The sequence below is a fragment of the Sorex fumeus genome, unplaced genomic scaffold (assembly GCF_029834395.1).
Source record: "Sorex fumeus unplaced genomic scaffold, SorFum_2.1 ptg000044l, whole genome shotgun sequence".
NCBI classification, from domain to species: Eukaryota; Metazoa; Chordata; class Mammalia; order Eulipotyphla; family Soricidae; genus Sorex; species Sorex fumeus.
The window spans coordinates 25,987,126-26,007,987 of NW_026606101.1; the positions used below are offsets into that span (position 1 = coordinate 25,987,126).

Here is a 20,862-nt window from a genome sequence, read left to right on the forward strand (position 1 = left end):
ATATGTCAAAATAAGTCTTAGCTATTGTGAGTAATGTTGCTGTGAACATAGGGATGCAAATAGGTTTCTAATTATGTTTCTTTTTAGTATTATTTAGATAAATGCCTAATTGTACTCTGGGTCAACTGATATTTTTATTTTTAAGGTACGTCTGTGCTGTTTTCCACGATATTGGACCAATTTACATTCCCATTAGCAGGGTACAAGAGTCTCTTTTTCTAGATCATTCACAGAGATGGGAATTGATAGCTCATTATTTGTATTTCTCTTGACAATAAAGTTGAGCCTTTTTCTAAGTTGTATATGTATTTTCTTTTTTGAGTGTGTCTATTCCCATCTTCTCAAAGATTTTGATAAAGAAAGTAATACTGGATCTTTATTTGAGGAATATTGCAGACAGGAGGACTGGATAGGGAATGGACTGGATTAGGTGACATTTTAGGCACTGAGAAATAGCATGCACTTAGTTCATCAGAAAGCATTTTGATGAGCCCACTTCCATGTCAGTCTTTATGTTTGACGCTGAAAGAGATGTAAGCCACATGAAGGTCTTGCCCTTTGGGAACCAAGGTCCAGCCTGACAAAGGAATGTGACATTTTGATGAAAGGATCTAGAAGACTTTTGTCTCCTTTACATTATGTTCAGGAACCACTGTGGAATATCTCCTCAGACCAATGTGACAGTACACTTCTAAATTTAACAACCTTCTTTCTTCCCTCTGAAAACTTCTAAGAATAAATGTTTAACTCATACTTACACAAATTTAGTGAAAAGACTCCAAGCCCGTGTTTTAGAGTCAAGATCTAATCTGGATTCTAACCATACCAACTTAAAAAATGGGTTAATCTTCTTGGGTCAAAGTTTGTTTAGCTATTATGTTATGTAATAAAACTGTCTAATCCACCAAAGATCATAGTGGGGAGTAAATAAACTTGCAGATGTAAGGTATTTTGTAAAAGGGAAGTGCTAAATCAAAGTTAGGTGTTATTCTTAAAAGCTTTCATACAAAAACACTTCAACAAGTTTAACTCAATACAAGGAAAACTGCAGGGAACTGTGGCAGTTGAAATGGGGATTAGTCAGCTTAGGCCTTTGAGAAGAACTCTTGCCATTTAGTAGATATTTTCTCATGATATCTTGGTTTAGCATTTGCACACAGTTATTATGATAGTAAAAGTTTTGCAATCAAGAGAGAATAAGAATAAATTATACAGCCTAAGATAAAATGGCAAGGCACAAAAATTCATATGACATAGATTTCAGGATTGAAATCTGAAAAAGTACTGAAAAAGTAGTAATGAAACCTACAATATTCACAAACTCTATAAAGTTGGTATGTTTGTGTGGTAACTTATATATTTATAGAGCAAGTTATCAAGTTTAATATGAACGTTAGTGCCCATGTAAAGATAATTAAAGCAGGAACATTTGTTTTTGAAGACATGCAAATACATTTTGATGCAGGATATTAAAAACATCTGTACTCACTTTCTCTGAACTGATCTAGCAAAACCCACGTAAGAGTCATAGACCAGGAATAAATATGTCAGGAAGATAGCTTCTTATTGGTTGGAAGTGATTTACAGAAGTGTTAAGTTATTGAGCCAGTAGTAGCATTCCAGAATATCCTGTATCATTACATTAAGAGTAGGGATTGAAGTTGACAAATGTACTATCAACCACCTGACCCTAATGACACCCAAATAGTAGGCTTTCAGATATTGCCTACTAGGCCTTTGTTTCCATCAAATGTGGCCATATTACCTGGCAGACTCATTGTCCAGTTTGTCCATCTTCATTTGTGGATTTGTAAGCCTTCCGTCTTTAAAGGCATAACTTATAGATATTTTTTCTGTGATTTGGGAGCTTGGAAAGATATCATTTGCATGTGTTTGACTCTCTCTCTTTTTAGTCAAACTGCATTGTTTTGTAAAACCCACAAAGTCACATCCTTTGTGTAGCATTGCTATGTTGGTATAACAATTGGCATAACAAACTAGACTCATAGATTCTGTCGCTATCACTGTCCTTCTGTTGTTCAATTTGCTCGAGCGGGTCCAGTAAGGTCTCCATTGTGAGACTTGTTGTTACTGTGTTGTTACTGTGTTTGGCATATCCAGTACGTCACAGGTAGCTTGTCAGGCTTTGCTGTGTGGGCAAGATACTCTCAGTAACTTGCCGGGCTCACCGAGAGGGGTGGAGGAATTGAACCCGGGTTGGTCGGGTCAATTGAACCCAGCCGCGCGCAAAGCAAGCGCCCTACCGCTGTGCTATTACTCCAGACTCTTAGATTAGGATGTGAAAATTGCTAGAGGAAGCCTTTAAATTATTTGCAGGAATTAGAGTGTAAATTGAAAATAATTTACAGTTGACAGACAAATCTAAAGCAAAGAGTTCTGGAAATGGAAAATAATTTTAGACTTTTATAGACAAAACTTAAAATGAACTTTAAGCAAAGGGTCAATCTCACACCTCTGCTAGATGGGTCTTTTATCCTGCCTGGGTTCAGTTTCTTTGAACAGAAAGATTAAGTTAACACATTTTTAGTGAGGTAAGTAAATCTAGGGGAGAAAACTTTTAGTTTATCCCATTCAAGTTATCTTTAGAACTAATATAGTATGCTCAGTTGAAACCAACTACCACAGAGGCAAAACCTTCTCCTTTCACCATCCATGCCAGGACAGTTGTATGTTGTATGGCTCAACATCACAATTGCACTTACCAGCATCTGTCTTCTCTTTGCCCGAGCATGGACTCCAGGTTTCTCTGTCACACTAAGTACTCCTTTGACTTCACATGAGTTGCTTACCTTTCATTCTCAAACCACTTCATTGAAAATGGGAATTAAAAATGACTTTTCTCAGGCTTGCCTTCTCAAACTATCTTCTCCCTTGAACATGTATTATGCTTCCCTATTTCTTAGCTTACAGCTTTCTCTTCAAAGCCTGTGTCCTTTCTTGCAGCTTTCTCTTCAAGCCCATGTTCTTGCTTGCAGCTTTCTCTTCAAACCCTGTTCTCCCTTGAACACATCTTGTTACTTGCTCGCTTTTTTTCCACTCTGGAAAGACCATATTCACTCTTGAACATTCCCCCTTCACATGTAAATAAATTTTCTCAATGAAAGCTATTTTGTTTCACTATAAAAGTAAACTACCTCTCTCATAAGATTTCTATAAGTGAAGCATGTGCAGTAATCAGATAATAATAGCTCTTCCTCTGATGATTAACATTATCATTATTACTATTTACTTTCTCCTACTACTAGATTATGAGCATTCAGATAGTTTAGTGACTAATGGTGAGGAACACAAAGCCTAACAACTTGAGTTCAAATCCCAGTTTATCCATTTAGTTGTTATGTGACATTGGGCAAACTGTTTGTCATGGGTTCTGTGTCTATAAAACAGATGTAAAGGCAGTAAGCGCTTCACGGACTTGTTAGAAGAATGTAATAAGATAGTATTTGCATATAGTACAAAGTATACTCAGACTTGTTAAATGATATACTGGACATAAATTAAGTTCATGAAACTTTCCAAAGCCTGACTCACTCACTTTCTTCCTTTCCTATTCTGCTTGTGCTTTCACAATATATTTCCTTTTAACTCAGAAGCCATTAGCTTTCTTTTATAAATGACTGTGCTTGTAAACATGGTTAGCTACGTTTTCTTTCCTTAGACCTTCATGGTGTGTTTTCTCTTAAGCTCTTTCCAGCTGCTGCATTATATCTGCTTTTAGGACTAACTCAGGTCTGCACCCAATGTCACCTTGTCCGTACTTTGAACCAGGATGGGGTCATTTTCACTGTAACCATTCCATTTTTTTTAAAAGGTTAAAAATATATATACTGAGCAGGAAAGAACCATTCTGGGGAAACTTTCAAGGCACATTAACAATTCTATTTGGAGTTAGGTTTCCCACTATTCCCTGGTATGTTTTTTCTTCTGATCAGAAAATTGGTATGAAGTATCTTGAGAGAATAAGGGACTGAGGACTCATCACCAGGCTAAAACGTTTCAGTGTCAGCTGAGCATTGGCTTGTGTTACCTGACGTTAGCAAAAATCACTTTCATATGTTTCTGGGTAGAAGACAAATTACCTAAGAACTGCTTTCATATATACTTTCATATATACATATATAACTCTAAATTATGCGTTATAAAATAAATTCCACCATGACTGAACACAGAAGTAAAAAGAAGAAGGTAATAACAGCACATAACTTACCATAATAAATTACAAAAAAAATACTTCCATGAATTGGTTTGCCATGTTCTGAATCATTCTAGTTTTCTTCTCATCTGTCCAATGCCTTTAAACTGCAATACTTTTGCATTAGTACTTCAAGTAGTAACAGTGCAGAGAGAGTGGGTTAAACAAAGAAACAAATAAACAAAAAACCTGTTCAATTACTTAGGAACTCTTAGTTGAGATTCAGTTTCCTTGACTCTTTTTTAGACTAGGGCGTTGAAGTAGGCAGAGTGAGGGTGTGTCTAACCAGCAATGCTCAGGGTATACGCCTGGCTTTATGCTCAGGATCACTTCTGGGAGGTCTCAAGGAACTATATTGGGTGCCAGGAATCAAACCCAGGTGGGCTATATTCAAGGCAACCGTCCTACCCGCTGTGCTGTCTCTCCAGTCATATTACTAACCATTTTGTCAACAATCATGGTACCATCAGAGAATACTGGGCCTGAACCACTGCTTCTGATCTGTAGCTCTCATTGTGTTGCTCTCATGTTTTGGCAACCACTCTTTTAACAATATCATTTACAGCTGAATTCAGAATTGGCATTTTCAGTTCTCTATGGTACAGAATAATCTGAGGGTTTTCATTGCCAAGATAATAAAAACAACTCATGATAGGGGTAGGGGATATTGCTCAAAGAGCTTTCACGGCCCGATATTCTATCCCAAGAACCACCTGATCCCCCAACACTGCCAGGGTGGCTTTGGTGGTCCTTAGCGCCACTGTTTCCAAGCAACGTCTCTTTCCCGGGCTTGAGCATTGAATTCTCTGTCATAGTTAACCAAGCATAATTGTTAGTGGCTGTCAGATCCTTAAGCATTGCTTAGGAGCCCCTGCCAGAAAAATAAAAACAAGGATTTATTAAATGTATTACTATCACGATCACGATCACGACCACCCTGTTGTTCGTCGATTGCCTCGAGCAGGTGCCAGTAACGTCTTCTTCGTCCTAGCCCTGAGATTTTTTTTTTTTAAAGTGCCATATTCAAGGCTTTTTCAGGGTTAGGAGAATGAGACCCATCATTGTTACTGGTATTTGGCATATTGGGTATACCACGGGGAGTTTGCCAGACTCTGCCGTGTGGGCATGTTACATTTGGTAGCCTGCCAGTTTGACCGAATTAGGAATGAGATGATAAGATGTCGCGCGGCCGCATTTGCGGCCGCGCGCTTCCAGGAGCTGAGTGTGATGATCTCTGGATCCTGGCCGTTGTTGGAGTTACACGGCAGTTGGTGGGTGTAACTGTCTAGTTACTGGCAGGTCCAGTCCCAAACTGTACAGGCTTGGAGATCTCAGCCCCGGGTCCCACACACCTGGGTTCCTCTGTCAGTTCTTTTATGCGTGAGGCTCATCCAAGTGTGTGGAGAGTGCTCTCAGCAAGGCCTTGGCTGGGCCTCGGTGGTCTTCAGCTGTTGGGCCCTGGTGGAGACAGTCAGGCATAGGGTAGGAGACTCTGTCTTGTTCTCTCCCAGGAGCTGAGTGTGATGATCTCTGGATCCTGGCCGTTGTTGGAGTTACACGGCAGTTGGTGGGTGTAACTGTCTAGTTACTGGCAGGTCCAGTCCCAAACTGTACAGGCTTGGAGATCTCAGCCCCGGGTCCCACACACCTGGGTTCCTCTGTCAGTTCTTTTATGCGTGAGGCTCATCCAAGTGTGTGGAGAGTGCTCTCAGCAAGGCCTTGGCTGGGCCTCGGTGGTCTTCAGCTGTTGGGCCCTGGTGGAGACAGTCAGGCATAGGGTAGGAGACTCTGTCTTGTTCTCTCCCAGGAGCTGAGTATTACTATATAAGTGTTAATATTTGTGGAACCCAATAGGCACTTTTCAACTCAGTATGCACTGAACCCTTGTGTGTTAGGCAGTGTTCTGGGTTGAGAATCAACAAATAGTAAATGAAAAGTCCTGATTGCTGACTAGGCTTTGCCTACTAAGTATATCTACTTCTTTGCTAGAAGCTTTATTTCCAAAGACCATCTTGCCAATGTGAAGTGACGAGGGTGCTAGAGAATTTGTGTTCCCTGTATTCTTCAACCAGGACAGGTTTATGTTAAAAACTTACATCCCTGCTCTGAGCGATAGCACAACGGGTAGGGCGTCTGCCTTGCACGCAGCCAACATGGCCGACCCGAGTTCGATTCCTCCGCCCCTCTCAGAGAGCCCCGCAAGCTACTGAGAGTATTCGATATGCCAGACACAGTAACAACAAAGTCTCCAATGGAAACGTTACTGGGCCCGCTCGAGCAAATCGATGATCAACGGGAGGGCCTTTACTTTACTTTTTACTTTACTTTACAAACACTTCTCTACCTGATTTCATAGGATTCCTCAGTGGGGTTCTATTTCAATTGTCTAAAGTAGTTATGCGTTTTGTAATACACTATTCTCAGCTTCTCTCCCCACTCCCCAATCGGTGTTTCTGAGAAACTGCTCCTTAAATAAACTAGTATTTTGAATACATGCTTTGGTCTAATTTAAGGGAAAACTCAACTAAGACACTCTGCATTCACAAAACATATGGTGATAAATTCCATGTCACTAAGTCATTGAAGAGAGAGGGCTGTCAGCTAGAGCGTTTGTTATCTATATGGGGGATGGTCAAGGCAGATTTGGGAAGGATTTATTTTATGGTGTTATTTGAAGAGACTCAATGAACTCGATCATTGATTATATTAATTTCTATAGTGAAATGAGCTAAGGTGCTGCTTAAGTGCTGGGGCCTTTCCTTAGCATTTCCATCAAGAGGCAATGAGAGAATTGGGTATTTAAACAAATATTTGTTTTCTCCCCATGCCCCCTTGGCTAAATATCCAAACCATACTGAGATAGCCTTACTACTTCCTACTCTGGGGCATTGGCTTGGGCCATTGGCTATTCTTGTCAGGATCATGGGTTTAATCACAGATTTGCTCATTGATGGTGGCCCAAGAAGAAGTTCTGTACAACCAAGGTTCAACTCAAAAGTAGACCCTGAAGACACTATTTTCTTTAGTTTTATGCTGGACTTTTGATATTTCTGCTCTTGATATTGCGGGTTACTGGAAACATCAGGATTTATAACATTATAGACTACCTCTCAGTAAAGGAAATTTAATCAGAAATCCAAACTTTTCTAGAATTTCCCCTTAACATGTAGACAATGAAGAGTTGATAGAATTGTCCCTTAGAACAAATCATAAAAAAAATCCTTTAGAAATTCCTTCTGTCACATTTTTCCTTTGCTAAAGCAAAAGTTCGAAAGTTTTGCTATATTGAAAAATGAGAAAGACTTGGGAAATCTAAGGGAGGAAATATATCATTTTTTAAATACTAATTAATTTCATATACTAAGTGATTAAGTGATTAAGCAAGTATGATAGGATTGAATATACAGCTTATTTCATTTGTCTTATAATTTATTTCCAGAAGCTTTCTTTTTAAAGATTCAATCATGTAATGATTCTATCAGTGATATGAACTTCAATTGTAAATTTACCTAACAAACTTGAAAAACACATTAGACATATGTGCTGACTGAGTGGAGGGAGTCCTAAAAGACATATCCTATGACTTTAATAAGGGTGATTTGGATAAGTTCCTGCACTCACATGTTGTTTTGCAAATTATACTTATTCTTTAGAAGAAGTTACTTCTTTCATTGAGCTATTGTGCTCTTTTCTTGATTTATGTATCATTGACTTCTCAAATTTTTGTTATTTATTTCCTTCTATGTATTTGGGAATTTATTTGTTTTGTTTTGGCTTTTTTTCTTTCACAGCTAGTTTCTCAAGCTATGAAGTTTTTTATTTGAGATTTTTTTTATTTTTAGAATTTTCCCTGATGTAGGTCTTTATGGCTGTGATTTTTCCTTAGCACTGAATTTTCTGTGTCCCATGTTTCTGTTGGTTTTTATTTATTCTTTGATTTGCTCTAAGCAAAGTTTTATTCAGTGGTATTATTATTATTATTTAGTTTCCAAATTTTAGTCCTTTTCCTAACTTTATTTTTATGTTTAACTTGTATCTTCATGGTATTGCCATCTGTAAAGATAGTTGAAATAATTTCTATTTTATGAATACTCAAATTGTGCCCCAGCACTGATCCATTCTGAATAATGTTCCATTTGCACTAGAAAAAAATTAATATTCATATTTTGAGATGTGGAGGGTCCTGTTATATATGTCCGTCTAAGCTCTTCTCTTCCTCATTTAGGGGATATTATTTCTCTATTGATATTTTTTTTGTGGGTGTGGGCACAACCTGGGATTACTCCTGTCTCTGCACTTATAGATCATTCTGGCAGTGATGGAGATTGAATCTGGGGATTGAATCAATATCTTTTTACAATAGACAGAAAAAAAAGATAGTTCAGCAGGTAATGTGTTTGCTCCTTTTCTTGATAGTCTGTCTGGTTTATTGGTCCAATGATAAGAGCAGAGTTATAAAGTCTTCCATTATTATTGTGTTGCTATCAATGAATCTAGGCAAGTTGAGTTCAATAGCAGCTGCTGTATAAACTTGCTGTCCTTTTATTCAGCTCATCTATGTTTTCATCTATTGATTCTTTAATTGGTATGTAATGACCACCGCTATAGTTTATTAATTTCTTTACCTTAAATGATATTTGGTCATGGATATGAATCAGCTATTTCTACTTACTTTTAAAGACATAATCCCATTAAGGTGGAGGTAAGAGATAACAGTTACATAAGTTTGGCTGCTAAATATATGTTTATAGCTAGAACAGATTTGAGAATACTAATCATAGATCAGCCATATAAAAAGCAGGCTACCAACAGGAGTTATTTTATGAAAACAAGGTTTCATAAAATGATGGAGTTAGGTTCCTCTAAGTGGATTTGGAAGTAAGGCCAGATATAAGACAGATTTGTTGACAACTATTTAAGGATTAGTCAAAACTACTACCTGGAAGATAATTACAAATTTATTTTCTGGAGAGAAATATATTAAGGCTTTCTGGACGACAAAATTTATGATGAAAGCAGGAATACTACTTGAACACTTGGGGATAAAGTATAATGAACAAAATACAGAGACCTTCAGCAAGTTTCCCCTATTGAACTCTAGATTGCTGGCATTCAATACTCTCTTGTTAATAAGATGAATGATTCTGACTCTTCTCTAAATTTATTAATAGTGCGGGAAGTAAAACATAGTTCTTGATGTTAGTGATTAAACCAAAGATTGATCCCTCTATAATGATTCCTGATAAATTGTTTCAAAGCCACCAGGGCATTAAAAAATACAATCTATTTTAAATAAGTGAGCAAATAATTACTACTCATGAAAGTAACACTTCTCTAAAAGAGTTTAAAGATAGGATGTTGATGTAGCTGATGGGTAGAACAAAAGACCTGTATGTATGAAGCCCTGTTACATCTTTTTTAATTGAATCACAGTGAGATGCACAGTTGCAAAGTGTTCATGATTGGGTTTCAGTCATATAGTGTTCCATCATTCATCCCTTCATTGGTGTACATTTCCCATAACCATCCATCCCTTCACTGGTGTACATTCCCTCTCACCCCTTATCCCCAGCCAGCCTCTATGACAGTCACTTTCTCTCTCTCTCTCTCTCTCTCTCTCTCTCTCTCTCTCTCTCTCTCTCTCTCTCCTTTTGAAGCCCTGTATAAAATCCTTTGCATAATTGAGGAAAAGAATAGAAAGAAGGCAAACAAAGTGTTTGTGTATTTAGAGGATAGATAGGTAGAGAGATGATAGATAGATGATAGATAAGAGAGATAAGAGATAAGATAGATAAGATACATAGATAATAGATAGATATGGCAATTTACTGCTGAAAGAAAGACATAGTGTTTTTAAGGACATTGTGCTTTAAAAATCAAGGACAGGGAATTAAATTGTTCTTTATTTATTGAAAAGAAAGTAGCATAAACATTGAAAAAAAAAGAAGCACTGCAAATAAATTTTTGGAAATGTCCCATAGAGGAGTGCAAGAAAATAAAATAAAAACTGAATAAACCACAATGTTAAAGTATCCCTGGAAGATCTCATTTTGTAACAGTATAATTTTGAATTTCTATCTTTCTAGCATGTTTGAGAGGGTTCCCGTGGAGTCTTCATAATTATCTAGCTTAGGGATAGAGAGTGAGCAGAGGCAATGTTGTATTTGAACAAACCCACTTAGTATTTGAATCTTTCTGTTTTGAAAAGTTATTGCTAAAGAATGACAATATAAGTCAATGTTCATAGGCACCATTATTTGGTGACACTCCTCTTGTCCTGTGTCTCTTTGAAGATTGTTCTACCACTGAAGTCAGATCTTTAAACTGTGGCATCACCACTTTCCTTTTCATTGAAATAATTCAATAGTTCTTTTAAATGGAAAGCTGCAGAGAATTGTGCTTTTTTAATAAAAAAAAACCATCCACTGAGTCTTTCAAATAATATGCAGGCTTATAGAGATCTTCAGGTGTTATATATGTTCTCTTGGGAGCATACCAATCTTTATTAAGGGAAATATGTAAAAAACTCTATTTTTAGTCGTTATCAACTAGCCTTAACGTTCTGAACTTGAATTCTTTTCCTGTTCATTTCATAACAAAAAAATCATACATTGCTTTCAGTTGTGGTTTTCTGTTTCATAATTCCATTCTAATATGGAACTTTTTTCTGTGCCATATTAGGCAGTTCTCAGGGCATACACTTGGCTGTGTACTCAGATGTCACTCCTGGGGTATGACGGATCTAACCTGGGTCTACTACATATAAGGCAGTCACCTTCCTAGCTGTACTGTCTCACCAGCACCGGGATTTTAAGACCTGCATTTTAGAACTATAGAAGAGTTAGGGTCCTCAACTCTATGGCTGAAGAATTTGTCCCTGATCAGTTAAACTGTGGCAAAAGCCGAAACTCTACTTCTTGTGCTGTTACTTAGAAAAGTAAAGTTTCCCTCTAAATTTTCAAGGGTTTTCATTTTTTATGCTCCTCAGTGGAGCAGAAAATAATTGTAAGCAGTTTTTCAAAAATTGCGGTGTTGATGGAAATGGACTCAAGCATTTAAGTCAATAGCACAGTGAATTCTAAAGCTGTGTGGTTATAGATACAGATGAAAATGCTCTAAGGTTCTAAATTCTTTCTCAAAGTCTTTACTAATTAGAACTTTTAGATTAACCCATTATGCTAGAAACATTTGCAATTTTCCAGCTGAATTCTGTAAGAGTATTTTGATATACGTGTTTTTGTTTTTGTTTTGACTTTGCAAAAACACTGAGCAGTAGCAGCTAGGGAGCTTCTCCTAGCTCACTGCTAAGGTGTCACTCCTAGTAGTGATTATTGGGACCATGCAGTGCTTGAGGACCATGTGGTACCATAGATCAAGCAGGACTTCCTGCATGCAACATATGTCCTGCAGTCCTTTGAGCTATCTCTTTCACTATTACCTGTAGCACTGTAGCACTGTTCTTCCATTGTTCATCGATTTGATCTAAAGTACACCAGTAATGTCTCCATTGTGAGACTTGTTATTACTGTTTTTGGAATATCAAATACTCCATGGGGAGCTTGCCAGGCTCTTCTGTGTGGGTGGGATACTCTCAGTAGCTTGCTGGACTCTCCAAGAGGGATGGAGGAATCGAACCTGGGTCGGCCGTGTGCAAGGCAAACGCCTACCCTCTGTGCTATCACTCCAGCCGCTCTTTCAATAGATATATATGTCGTGTATATGCATATGACAGTTGTGTCTCATAGACTCTATTAAGTGGCTTTGTCATCTTCTTGGTTGGGCCTTAATTATAGTATCCTCATGTGAGAATGATAAATGTCATATGTGTATGTATATGTATATGTGTGTGTGTGTTTGTGTGTGTGTGTCCTGCACCAAATCAGACTGGGTTTTTTGGGGGAAGTGCGGGGGGGTGGGCAGCAATGGCACAGCAGTACACCTGATTCTGGATCTTCAGAGTCTGCCTTCTTGCTCTATGCTCAGGGATCCTGCTTAGTGGTCCTCAGAGAACTGGGGAACATACGTGATACCAGGAAGCAATCTGGACTTGGTCCTATGCAAGGCAAACACAAATACCTTAACCCCTTTACAGTCTCCCTAGGCCTACAGACCGATGTTTAAATCTCAAGCAAGATCAGAATCTTTCTCAGTCCAGTTCCCATAAGACATTACAAGCAACAGATGAGAATCAATATTAAAGTTTAGACTAATATGTCTATTTTGTCATATTGTCATGTTTTTTATATTATTTTCGAAAGTTACTGATCAATTCAAAGGGTACTTTTTCCTGCAAGATAACAAACAAAATTTGACAGCCTCAAGACAAAATCCAGAATCACAAGCTGGTATGTTTGAGCACGTATTTTATGTCTTTTGCTCATCCATGGAAGTCTGCACTTGCAGGTTTTTTACTCTGCACAGCTTCTTGGCATCTGTGTTATTTCAGCAGTCTCCTTTATTTTCCTTTGCAGGTCCTTAAAAACACTTGCATTGATTCTGTGTCTTCCAAGAAAAAGCCTTAATTTGAGATTGAGTTGTATAAAATTGTTCTTTGTATAGGTGAAAAAGCCAGATATTAGTAATTGCATATGATTCAACCTAATTGGACAAAATAATCTTAGTTCTGCTATTGTTGGTGATCTTCCAGTTTCAAAATAACTCCTTTTCTATTTTTGAAAAGAAAACCAATTTCACTGGAAATTTGTTGTCATTGGAAAAGAATATCAATTCCACACCGACTGTGCAAAGAGCCTCATGTCAAATTTCAAGAATGACAAAGATATAAGTCACATAAAGCACACACTGATTGGGAGGAGCTTGGCTTAGTTTTCAAACTGTGAATGGCGTTATTTTCTATTAGACAGAGGCTATGCTCTACTGTGCTGTACTTTCAGTGTGTTCCTTACATAGTAGATGTTCAATTAATCTTTATTATTTTAGTGAAAGGTAAAGAGAAGGAGTAAGGGACAGAAAGGAGTAGGAGATGGAGAGTGGAGAATAGTTTAAGAATAGATGAAGAGGTTGAGAAGTTAATGTAGGGGACCTAAATCCAATCTCCAATGTCACATGACCTCCTTAGCATCACTGGGCCTATAGACCTGAACATTCCCCAAAGTGACCATGGTGGACCAGCACTGTAGCACTGAAACCCTGGCCAAGTTGGCCAGAACCACAAGGAGTGATTGCCTTGTCTGCCCCCCAGCACCACTTGAGACACCCCCTCCTCTCAAAAAAAATGACAAGATGGACTTGTAACAGATAGGAGACTAAGGAAACACTATTTTAGTCTTTCAAATTTTCTTCTAACACAGTTAGAAGAAAACTCAAAATAACTACTCAAAAATATTTAAAGTCAGCTGGTCAACTAGATATTGCCCTAAATGATATTGACATTGGTGTGTTTTTTAAAACTGAAACCAGTCTCAATGTTTTAAAAGTTTTATATTCATCCCATCATGAAGTATCTTTAAATGAAAGCTTCGAATGCAATAACCAAATTATTTTCATTAAGACAGCCAGCTCACTTACGTGAAAGTTAGAGGAGGCATTATAACTTTTATTAAAAATCTATTAACAGCTGGTCACGCAAAGATGAAAACATGAGGATTTTCTTTCTTTCTTTCTTTCTTTCTTTCTTTCTTTCTTTCTTTCTTTCTTTTTTCTTCCTTCCTTCCTTCCTTTCTCTCTCTCTTTCTTTCTTTCTTTCTGTCTTTCTTTCTCTTTTTTCTTTATTTTAAAGTCATATTAAATAGGACAGTTTACAAAGTTACTGATAGTTGTGTTTTAGACATACAATAATTCAATACCAATCACTCCACCAGTGTCAGCTTCCCTCCATCAGTGTCCCCAGATCCCCACCACTCCAGCCCCGACTCTACACGATTGATTCCTATGTGCAGAGTAAAAAGTAAGCCGTAAGCACCATGGAGTATGGCCACAAAACAAGTCAAAGAGGGTGCTGCTTTATTGAAAATTTGATTTTTAAATAAGTAAATTGTGTTAATGAACAGAAATAGTTGAGATGGCTCACTTTATATGCTCTGTGAAGATTACTATGATAAAGAATTATCTCAATATTTAGCATGAGTCATTTTAGAAAGGTTACACTAAAAGAAAAATTTCTAAATAAAGTCTGAGTAAAATAATGTATGAGTCATATTTCTTCCATTTGAAGGTAAGTCATTCTCTAAAAATTTCTAAAGACTTCTTTTATATGAACATCCAGCTTCTTATTCAGATTCATTTGTGAGCAGTTTTATTTCCTGTTCCAGAGAAAAAGATCCTTATTTGAAAACACTTTAACTTCATAAAAAATATAATGAAGCCACTTGTGATTAAATTTTTATTCTAAAAGTAACATATTTAAAATAGGAAATTTGAAAGGTTGGAGAGATAGTACTGCTGCTAGTGCATTTGCCTTGCACACAGCTGACCCGGGTTCAATCCTCAGCACCATATATAGCCCCCCCCACATACACCGCTGATAGTGGTCCCTGAGTGTCAAGCCAGGAGAAATCCCTGAGCACTTCCAGGTTTGACCCAAAATGCAAAATAATAATAGTAATAGAATAGAAAATTTGGAAAATCAGCTTTAATTTCATTTTCTAGAGAAAAACTGTAGTAACATTAGGATCATCTGGGATGATGTTAATCTTATATTTAAAATAAGAGGTCTAGGGGCTGGAGCAATAGCACAGTGGGTAGGGCGTTTGCCTTGCACGCGGCCGACCCGGGTTCGATTTCCAGCATCCCATATGGTCACCTGAACACTGCCAAGGGTAATTCCTGAGTGCAGAACCAGGTATAATTCCTGAGTGCAGAACCAGGAGTAACCCCTGTGCTTTGCCGGGTGTTATGTGACTAGCATTTCTGGCCTTCCTGCAACACAACCCAGATACTTCAAACCAAAATGTTACAAACACACCAAAAAATAAAATATTTTAAAAGCAAAAAATAAAATAAAATAAAATAAGAGGCCTAGTATTTAGGTTTTTATATGCTTCGTCAATGTGTGAAGTTCATGTGAGTATTTTTTTTACTACTATGGTTGTCATTTAGAGATTACTCCAATGAAATTGCCTAATTCTGGATCACTGCTTGTTCACATTAAAATGCAGCTATGGATACTGCCTTTGACCTTGCTTCCAGAAGTTTCAGATGGGGGAATTAAAGCAACATGATCTCAGCATCACTTTAAAATAATTCAGTCTTCTCAATTCCTTCCTTCCAGGGCAAATATCAGTAGACGGATTTATGCGCTATCTCAGTGGAGAAGAAAATGGAGTCGTTTCACCTGAGAAACTGGATTTGAATGAAGATATGTCTCAGCCCCTTTCTCATTATTTCATTAATTCTTCGCACAACACCTACCTCACAGGTAAGAGTTTCTAAGTTTCTTTCACAATTATTCCAACTAGTCTCACCAGCTTCTATTCCCTGTGGTTTAGAAGTGGTATTCAGAAAAACTTTCTCATGAAATGCTTCTGAGAAATGGTTTCACCATTTCACCAGAGGTATCACCCATATGAAAATCATTATGAAATTCGATCGTTTCTTCACAGCATATCTCTAAGTTTATGTCTTCTAAAATACAGTGTATCTGCTATGTTCAGACCAATGAACTTTTTTGTGTAATTGACTTCATTCTTTAGGGAACCATTATTTATTTTTAATCCAATGCTGGGCTTGTTTAATCCACAACAAAGTTCTGAAGTCCTTCATAACTTCTTATGAAAGATAATTGTTTTTTTCCTCAAAGTGAAATAGAGCTTTAGATAAAAAAAATGCATTTGACCATTCATATAACATGTGCTACTATAAAGGAAGAAAAGCAACATCTTGTTTCTTAGCTTGATACTGAACTGAGCATTGTCAGGGTTTTTTGCAGATAGGCAAATAGAAAAATATTAGTGTGTGTATGTGTATATGTACATATATTGTATCTCAACAAAGTCTAAAATTAAAATTTTTATGAACTAAGATTTTAATGACCTGAAAAGAGTTGTAATCAAAATAACTTCCTTCAGAATATAATTCCTTCAGTAATTAGTAGTCTGATAGACAGCATGTTTATATATATATATATATATATATATATATATTATATATATATATATTAAATAGATCCCTAATTACTATCTTTGAAAAGATTTTTTGTACAATGCGCTTACTAAAAAGAAAGTATTTCTTGGGGTTAGAGAGAAAGTACAGTGGGTAAAATGCTTGCCTGGCACAAAATTGACCCAGGTTTGATCCCTGGCATGCATAAGACCATCAATCACCACATAATGTGATCCTTAAAGCACAGAGGTTAGAGTACATACTGAACCCAGCCAGGTGTGACCCAAATTCCATAACAAAAATAATCCATGAATAAAAATTTCTTTTTTAAAAAGCCTCACTCCTGCTTCACAAAATCCATCTCCAGATAAAAACCTAGCCTTAAGACCCACAGTACATGAGCCCCAGAGAGCTAGTTTAGAGGTTAAAGCACTTGCCTTGCATGCAACCCACAGAGGTCATTCCTTGGTAGCACATGTGTTTCCCCCAAGCACCACTAGACATGTTCCCTGAGCCCAAAACCAGGAATTTGCACTAAACACTACCAGGTGTGATTCTAAAACAAAGCAAAACAAGCAAAAAATTTACAGTGCAACGCATATATGAGGTCTCATTTGGTGTGTGAATTGTCTCACCATGGTGTCTGACCTCGACTTGGGCTAGGTTTTGATGTGTTTGTAACATTTTGGTTTGAAGTATCTGGGTTGTGTTGCAGGAAGGCCAGAAATGCTACTCACATAATCACAAAGGAAATTGAGTACTAGATTTTCATGGGAGTGTCCAAGAGAATTTACAGGATTCAAACATCTGGCAATGAAGCAGCCCTTTGTTCCAAATTTCTTGTACAGATCCTTACCTCCCAGCATAAGTGTATTTTGTATGATACCAAATCTAGCATTGGCCTGGAATCAAATATTTTGGTGAAAACAGCTTAATGCAAAAATGAGTCTTGGACAGAGATCACCATGTCACTTCCAAATCATAGGCTATCTCTGGAAGAATCCATATCATCTGAAACCAGCTATCACAGAATCAGTCATTTGAATTAACTATCACTTGCTTCTTCTTCATGAAAAATGCATAGCTCTCAGGCTGCTTGTTTTAACTGATATTATCTATGGAGAGAAATGTATGTCATAAAATTAACTACATGACTGTTTGACTCATCTTAAATGCTGTTTGGATCATTTCTCATTGCATAAAAAAAACTTTACAACATAGTGGCATAAAGCAGCTATCATTTTACTTTAACTCGTGTTCTGTATGTGAAGAATCCAAGGGCTCAGAGAGGTTGGCTTATCTCTGCTCTCTGGTCACTTGGGCCTCAGCTGGGTGGTAAATGGTTTGGGGCTGGGTGGGGGGGTACCATAAACAGCTTGCTGCTGAAATCATCTGGCACCTTCCCCACCAACATGTCTGGCACTTGGCATGTGATGACCCAACATCTTGGCTCAACTGGAATACTGACCTAATTTTCTACAAGGAGCTTTACCCTGTGAATCCAGCCTTCTCACAGAATAATAGCCTCAGGGTCCTTGGACTTCTACAGAAACTAAGGGACACAATAATAAGAACAAAGGGGAAGTTTAATTGCTTTCTTTGCACCTAGCCTCCAAAATCCCTTTGTCACAGCCTTCATTATTTGTTAAAAGTCACAAGTCTAGCTATATTGTAAAGGAGGGAACATGGATCACAGCCTTTAATGGGAGGAGTATCAAAATAGTTTCAGCATGGAATCAAAACTACATAAAGATTTTATAACTTTGAGAATGTCTACTTAGCCTACTTTCTTGGATTCTATTTCTTAGGACTGTTACAAAGAATTAGCAATACCCACTCAAATTGATACGTTTTTCCTAAAGCACTGATTTTTTTACTTCCCTGGGTTATTGACCTTTTATCATTGATCTACTTAACAATCTGGTGAAACCTCTCTGTGAGCACTTCTAAGAATACTATTGAATGCAAATATAGGTATAAGATTTTAAAGAAAAAATCCATTGAAATGTTCTTTATCAAATATTAAAAAGCAAAGCCATGATAATAAGATCACTAACACACTTGAAATAACATAAATAATATGTTGTGATACTTGCAGCTATTTAAATATAATATATTTGTGATTTCTGCTGATGACAAAGTCACAGATCCCTCCAGTACCACTGTGAGCTGTAACCTATATTCATACTTGAAGCAAATGTTAAATTTCACATAGACAAAAATTATAAATAGAATCCTTTTATTTTTATGCTGGTTTAAGGAAGTTAACCTAAAATCAAAGAATTTATGTAGAATTCTAAAAAATATTACTATAGGGTAATATTTCTATACCACACTAAAAGTCTGTGGAGACGTGCCATGTTTTGGAATCATATTTGCCATATGCATAGGACCTCAAGAGTCTTAAGAATTCTCAAGTATATGTCCAGTTACATTTGGGACAATTATGAGTAGTTTCAGTCACCTGGAAATTTTTAGTAATTCTTTAAGTCCTGTAATTCCTTCCAACTGATATACTAATTTTTACATTACTTATTATATAATAAGTGAATCAGAATACCAAAACAACTGCATGTCAAGACTAGTTTTATATTCTATTATTTTTTCTGAATATATTAATTTTTCTTCTTGAGTGTATCTTAGGTAAAGGTAAGGTAAAGGCCCTCCCGTTGATCGTCGATTTGCTCGAGCGGGCCCAGTAACGTCTCCATTGGAGACTTTGTTGTTACTGTGTCTGGCATATCGAATACTCTCGGTAACTTGCCGGGCTCTCCGAGAGGGGCGGAGGAATCGAACTCGGGTCGGCCATGTTGGCCGCGTGTAAGGCGAACGCCCTACCCGCTGTGCTATCGCTCAATGCTTTAAATATTTTATTTAGGCTTATTCAACCACAGTCACTGTTTTCCTTTCACTACTCAATTTGTCTCAGTATTGGTTGCTTAGAACATTTTTAGGTGGCTATTATATCTTAGGTGGCTATTATATCTTCTCGATATGACCCTTTGATCTCAAAAATGCTATTGCTATTTTTGCATGTAAAGTTCTTTAGACATACCTTGTTCCTTTCTGAACCACTCACAGAAAAAGGCTTTTTCCCAATGAGCCCTTGTACCTTTTAGTGGGAAAAAAAGCAAGTGCTTAAAAAGACAGTTTGCTATGCTAGCTATAGAATATTGTTTCCAGAAATTCTAATGAACTAAGTTGTAAGAAAATGTATTTTTCTCTTGTTAAGTCATGACTTTACATAAGTAGTTCACTTATATTTTTGTATTCAAATTACTGATTCCTAACTGTGTTTTCTTTTTCAATCTTGATTTTTAAAATTTTGACATACTTGTTTGCTTTACTGAAAACAATAATTTCCAGAGATCATTCAATATTAGTACCAATTACTTAAAATATTATTTCAATTTTTCTCTGTATATTTGACTAGAATTTTCAGTTCAGTTTATTTATTCTAGAATGATTTTCTGCCACCCCAACCAACACCACCTGCATATAACAGCAATAGATATGGCAGAAAATTTGGCTTCATTGTATCAATTTTCCTTTAAGCAGTAGATCTCTGAATGTGGAAGGAGGAATTATCAGCCACTAGGAAATAAAAGGATCCTTCTATTTTGTTTTTTGATGAAGAACTCAAATCGCTGTTATCAAATTTCTATACAATGTTTTCGTATAACCGCCATCTGACTCACTAAGCTAATTCTATCTCCAATTATCTAATTCCTCACCCAGTAAGCTAATTCTATCTCTAATTATCTAATTACTCATAGTATTTTAATTCCCATATTTTCAAATATTCAGTTTTTAAAATTGTTATCTGTGTTGCTTATGTTAGATAAAACTCTGATCATTAGATATTTTTATATTATCTTATTTACTTTCCTTAGCTTAACAAAGTTTTCATTAAATAATTGACATTATCCACATATGTACATATGGATGGCCCATATTTAATCCACATTATCACAATATTACTTTGTCACAATATCAATGTCTTTCATTTTTCAGCATAAGAATTAAAGGGAATTCCACATAAATTTATCTCCTATATCTCAAGAAAAAGCCAAACACCTTTATATTCAAATACTATAATAGGTTGAAGATATTTTCTTAAATCACATTTTATGTGCAAAATTTGGATTTACTACATATAATATTATTAGTATACCTGTGTTAATTACAGATTGATCAAATGCATTACTCCTCAGATAACTTTGGATAAGTAAATCCAAGGATTAATAGTATAGAAGTTCAAACTTTCCAAAACAATTTCAAATATTAAATATATCAAATATATAGCTTAACAGAATTCAATTAAATGTCAGAATTAATACCTTGAAAATGAATTTGATTTTATACTTTACAATCATTGACAGAAAAAAAAAGGAAACTTTTTCTAGAAAAAAAAAGCATTATTTATAGAAATGTTTGGTGGAAAACACAATTTCACTATTCACATTTTTTTATGCCAATCTCTATTTGGTACCTACTTACATTGTCCTTCGAGTAGATGGTAAAAGACTTCCACATATACAATCATTAAAGTTATGACCAACTCTCCATTTTCCCAACTTCCACACATC

At 36.5% G+C, this 20,862-nt stretch overlaps 1 protein-coding gene across 2 annotated transcripts in view; it reads left to right on the top strand.

Annotated features, from left to right (window-relative positions):
- Positions 1-20,862, top strand: part of PLCB1 (phospholipase C beta 1) — a 787,019-nt gene that overhangs the window by 562,372 nt on the left and 203,785 nt on the right. For both annotated transcript variants that reach the window (XM_056121100.1, XM_056121101.1), the window contains exon 10: positions 15,444-15,590. In XM_056121100.1, coding sequence (XP_055977075.1) covers positions 15,444-15,590 — 147 coding nt within the window. The remainder of the gene's footprint in view (positions 1-15,443; positions 15,591-20,862) is intronic.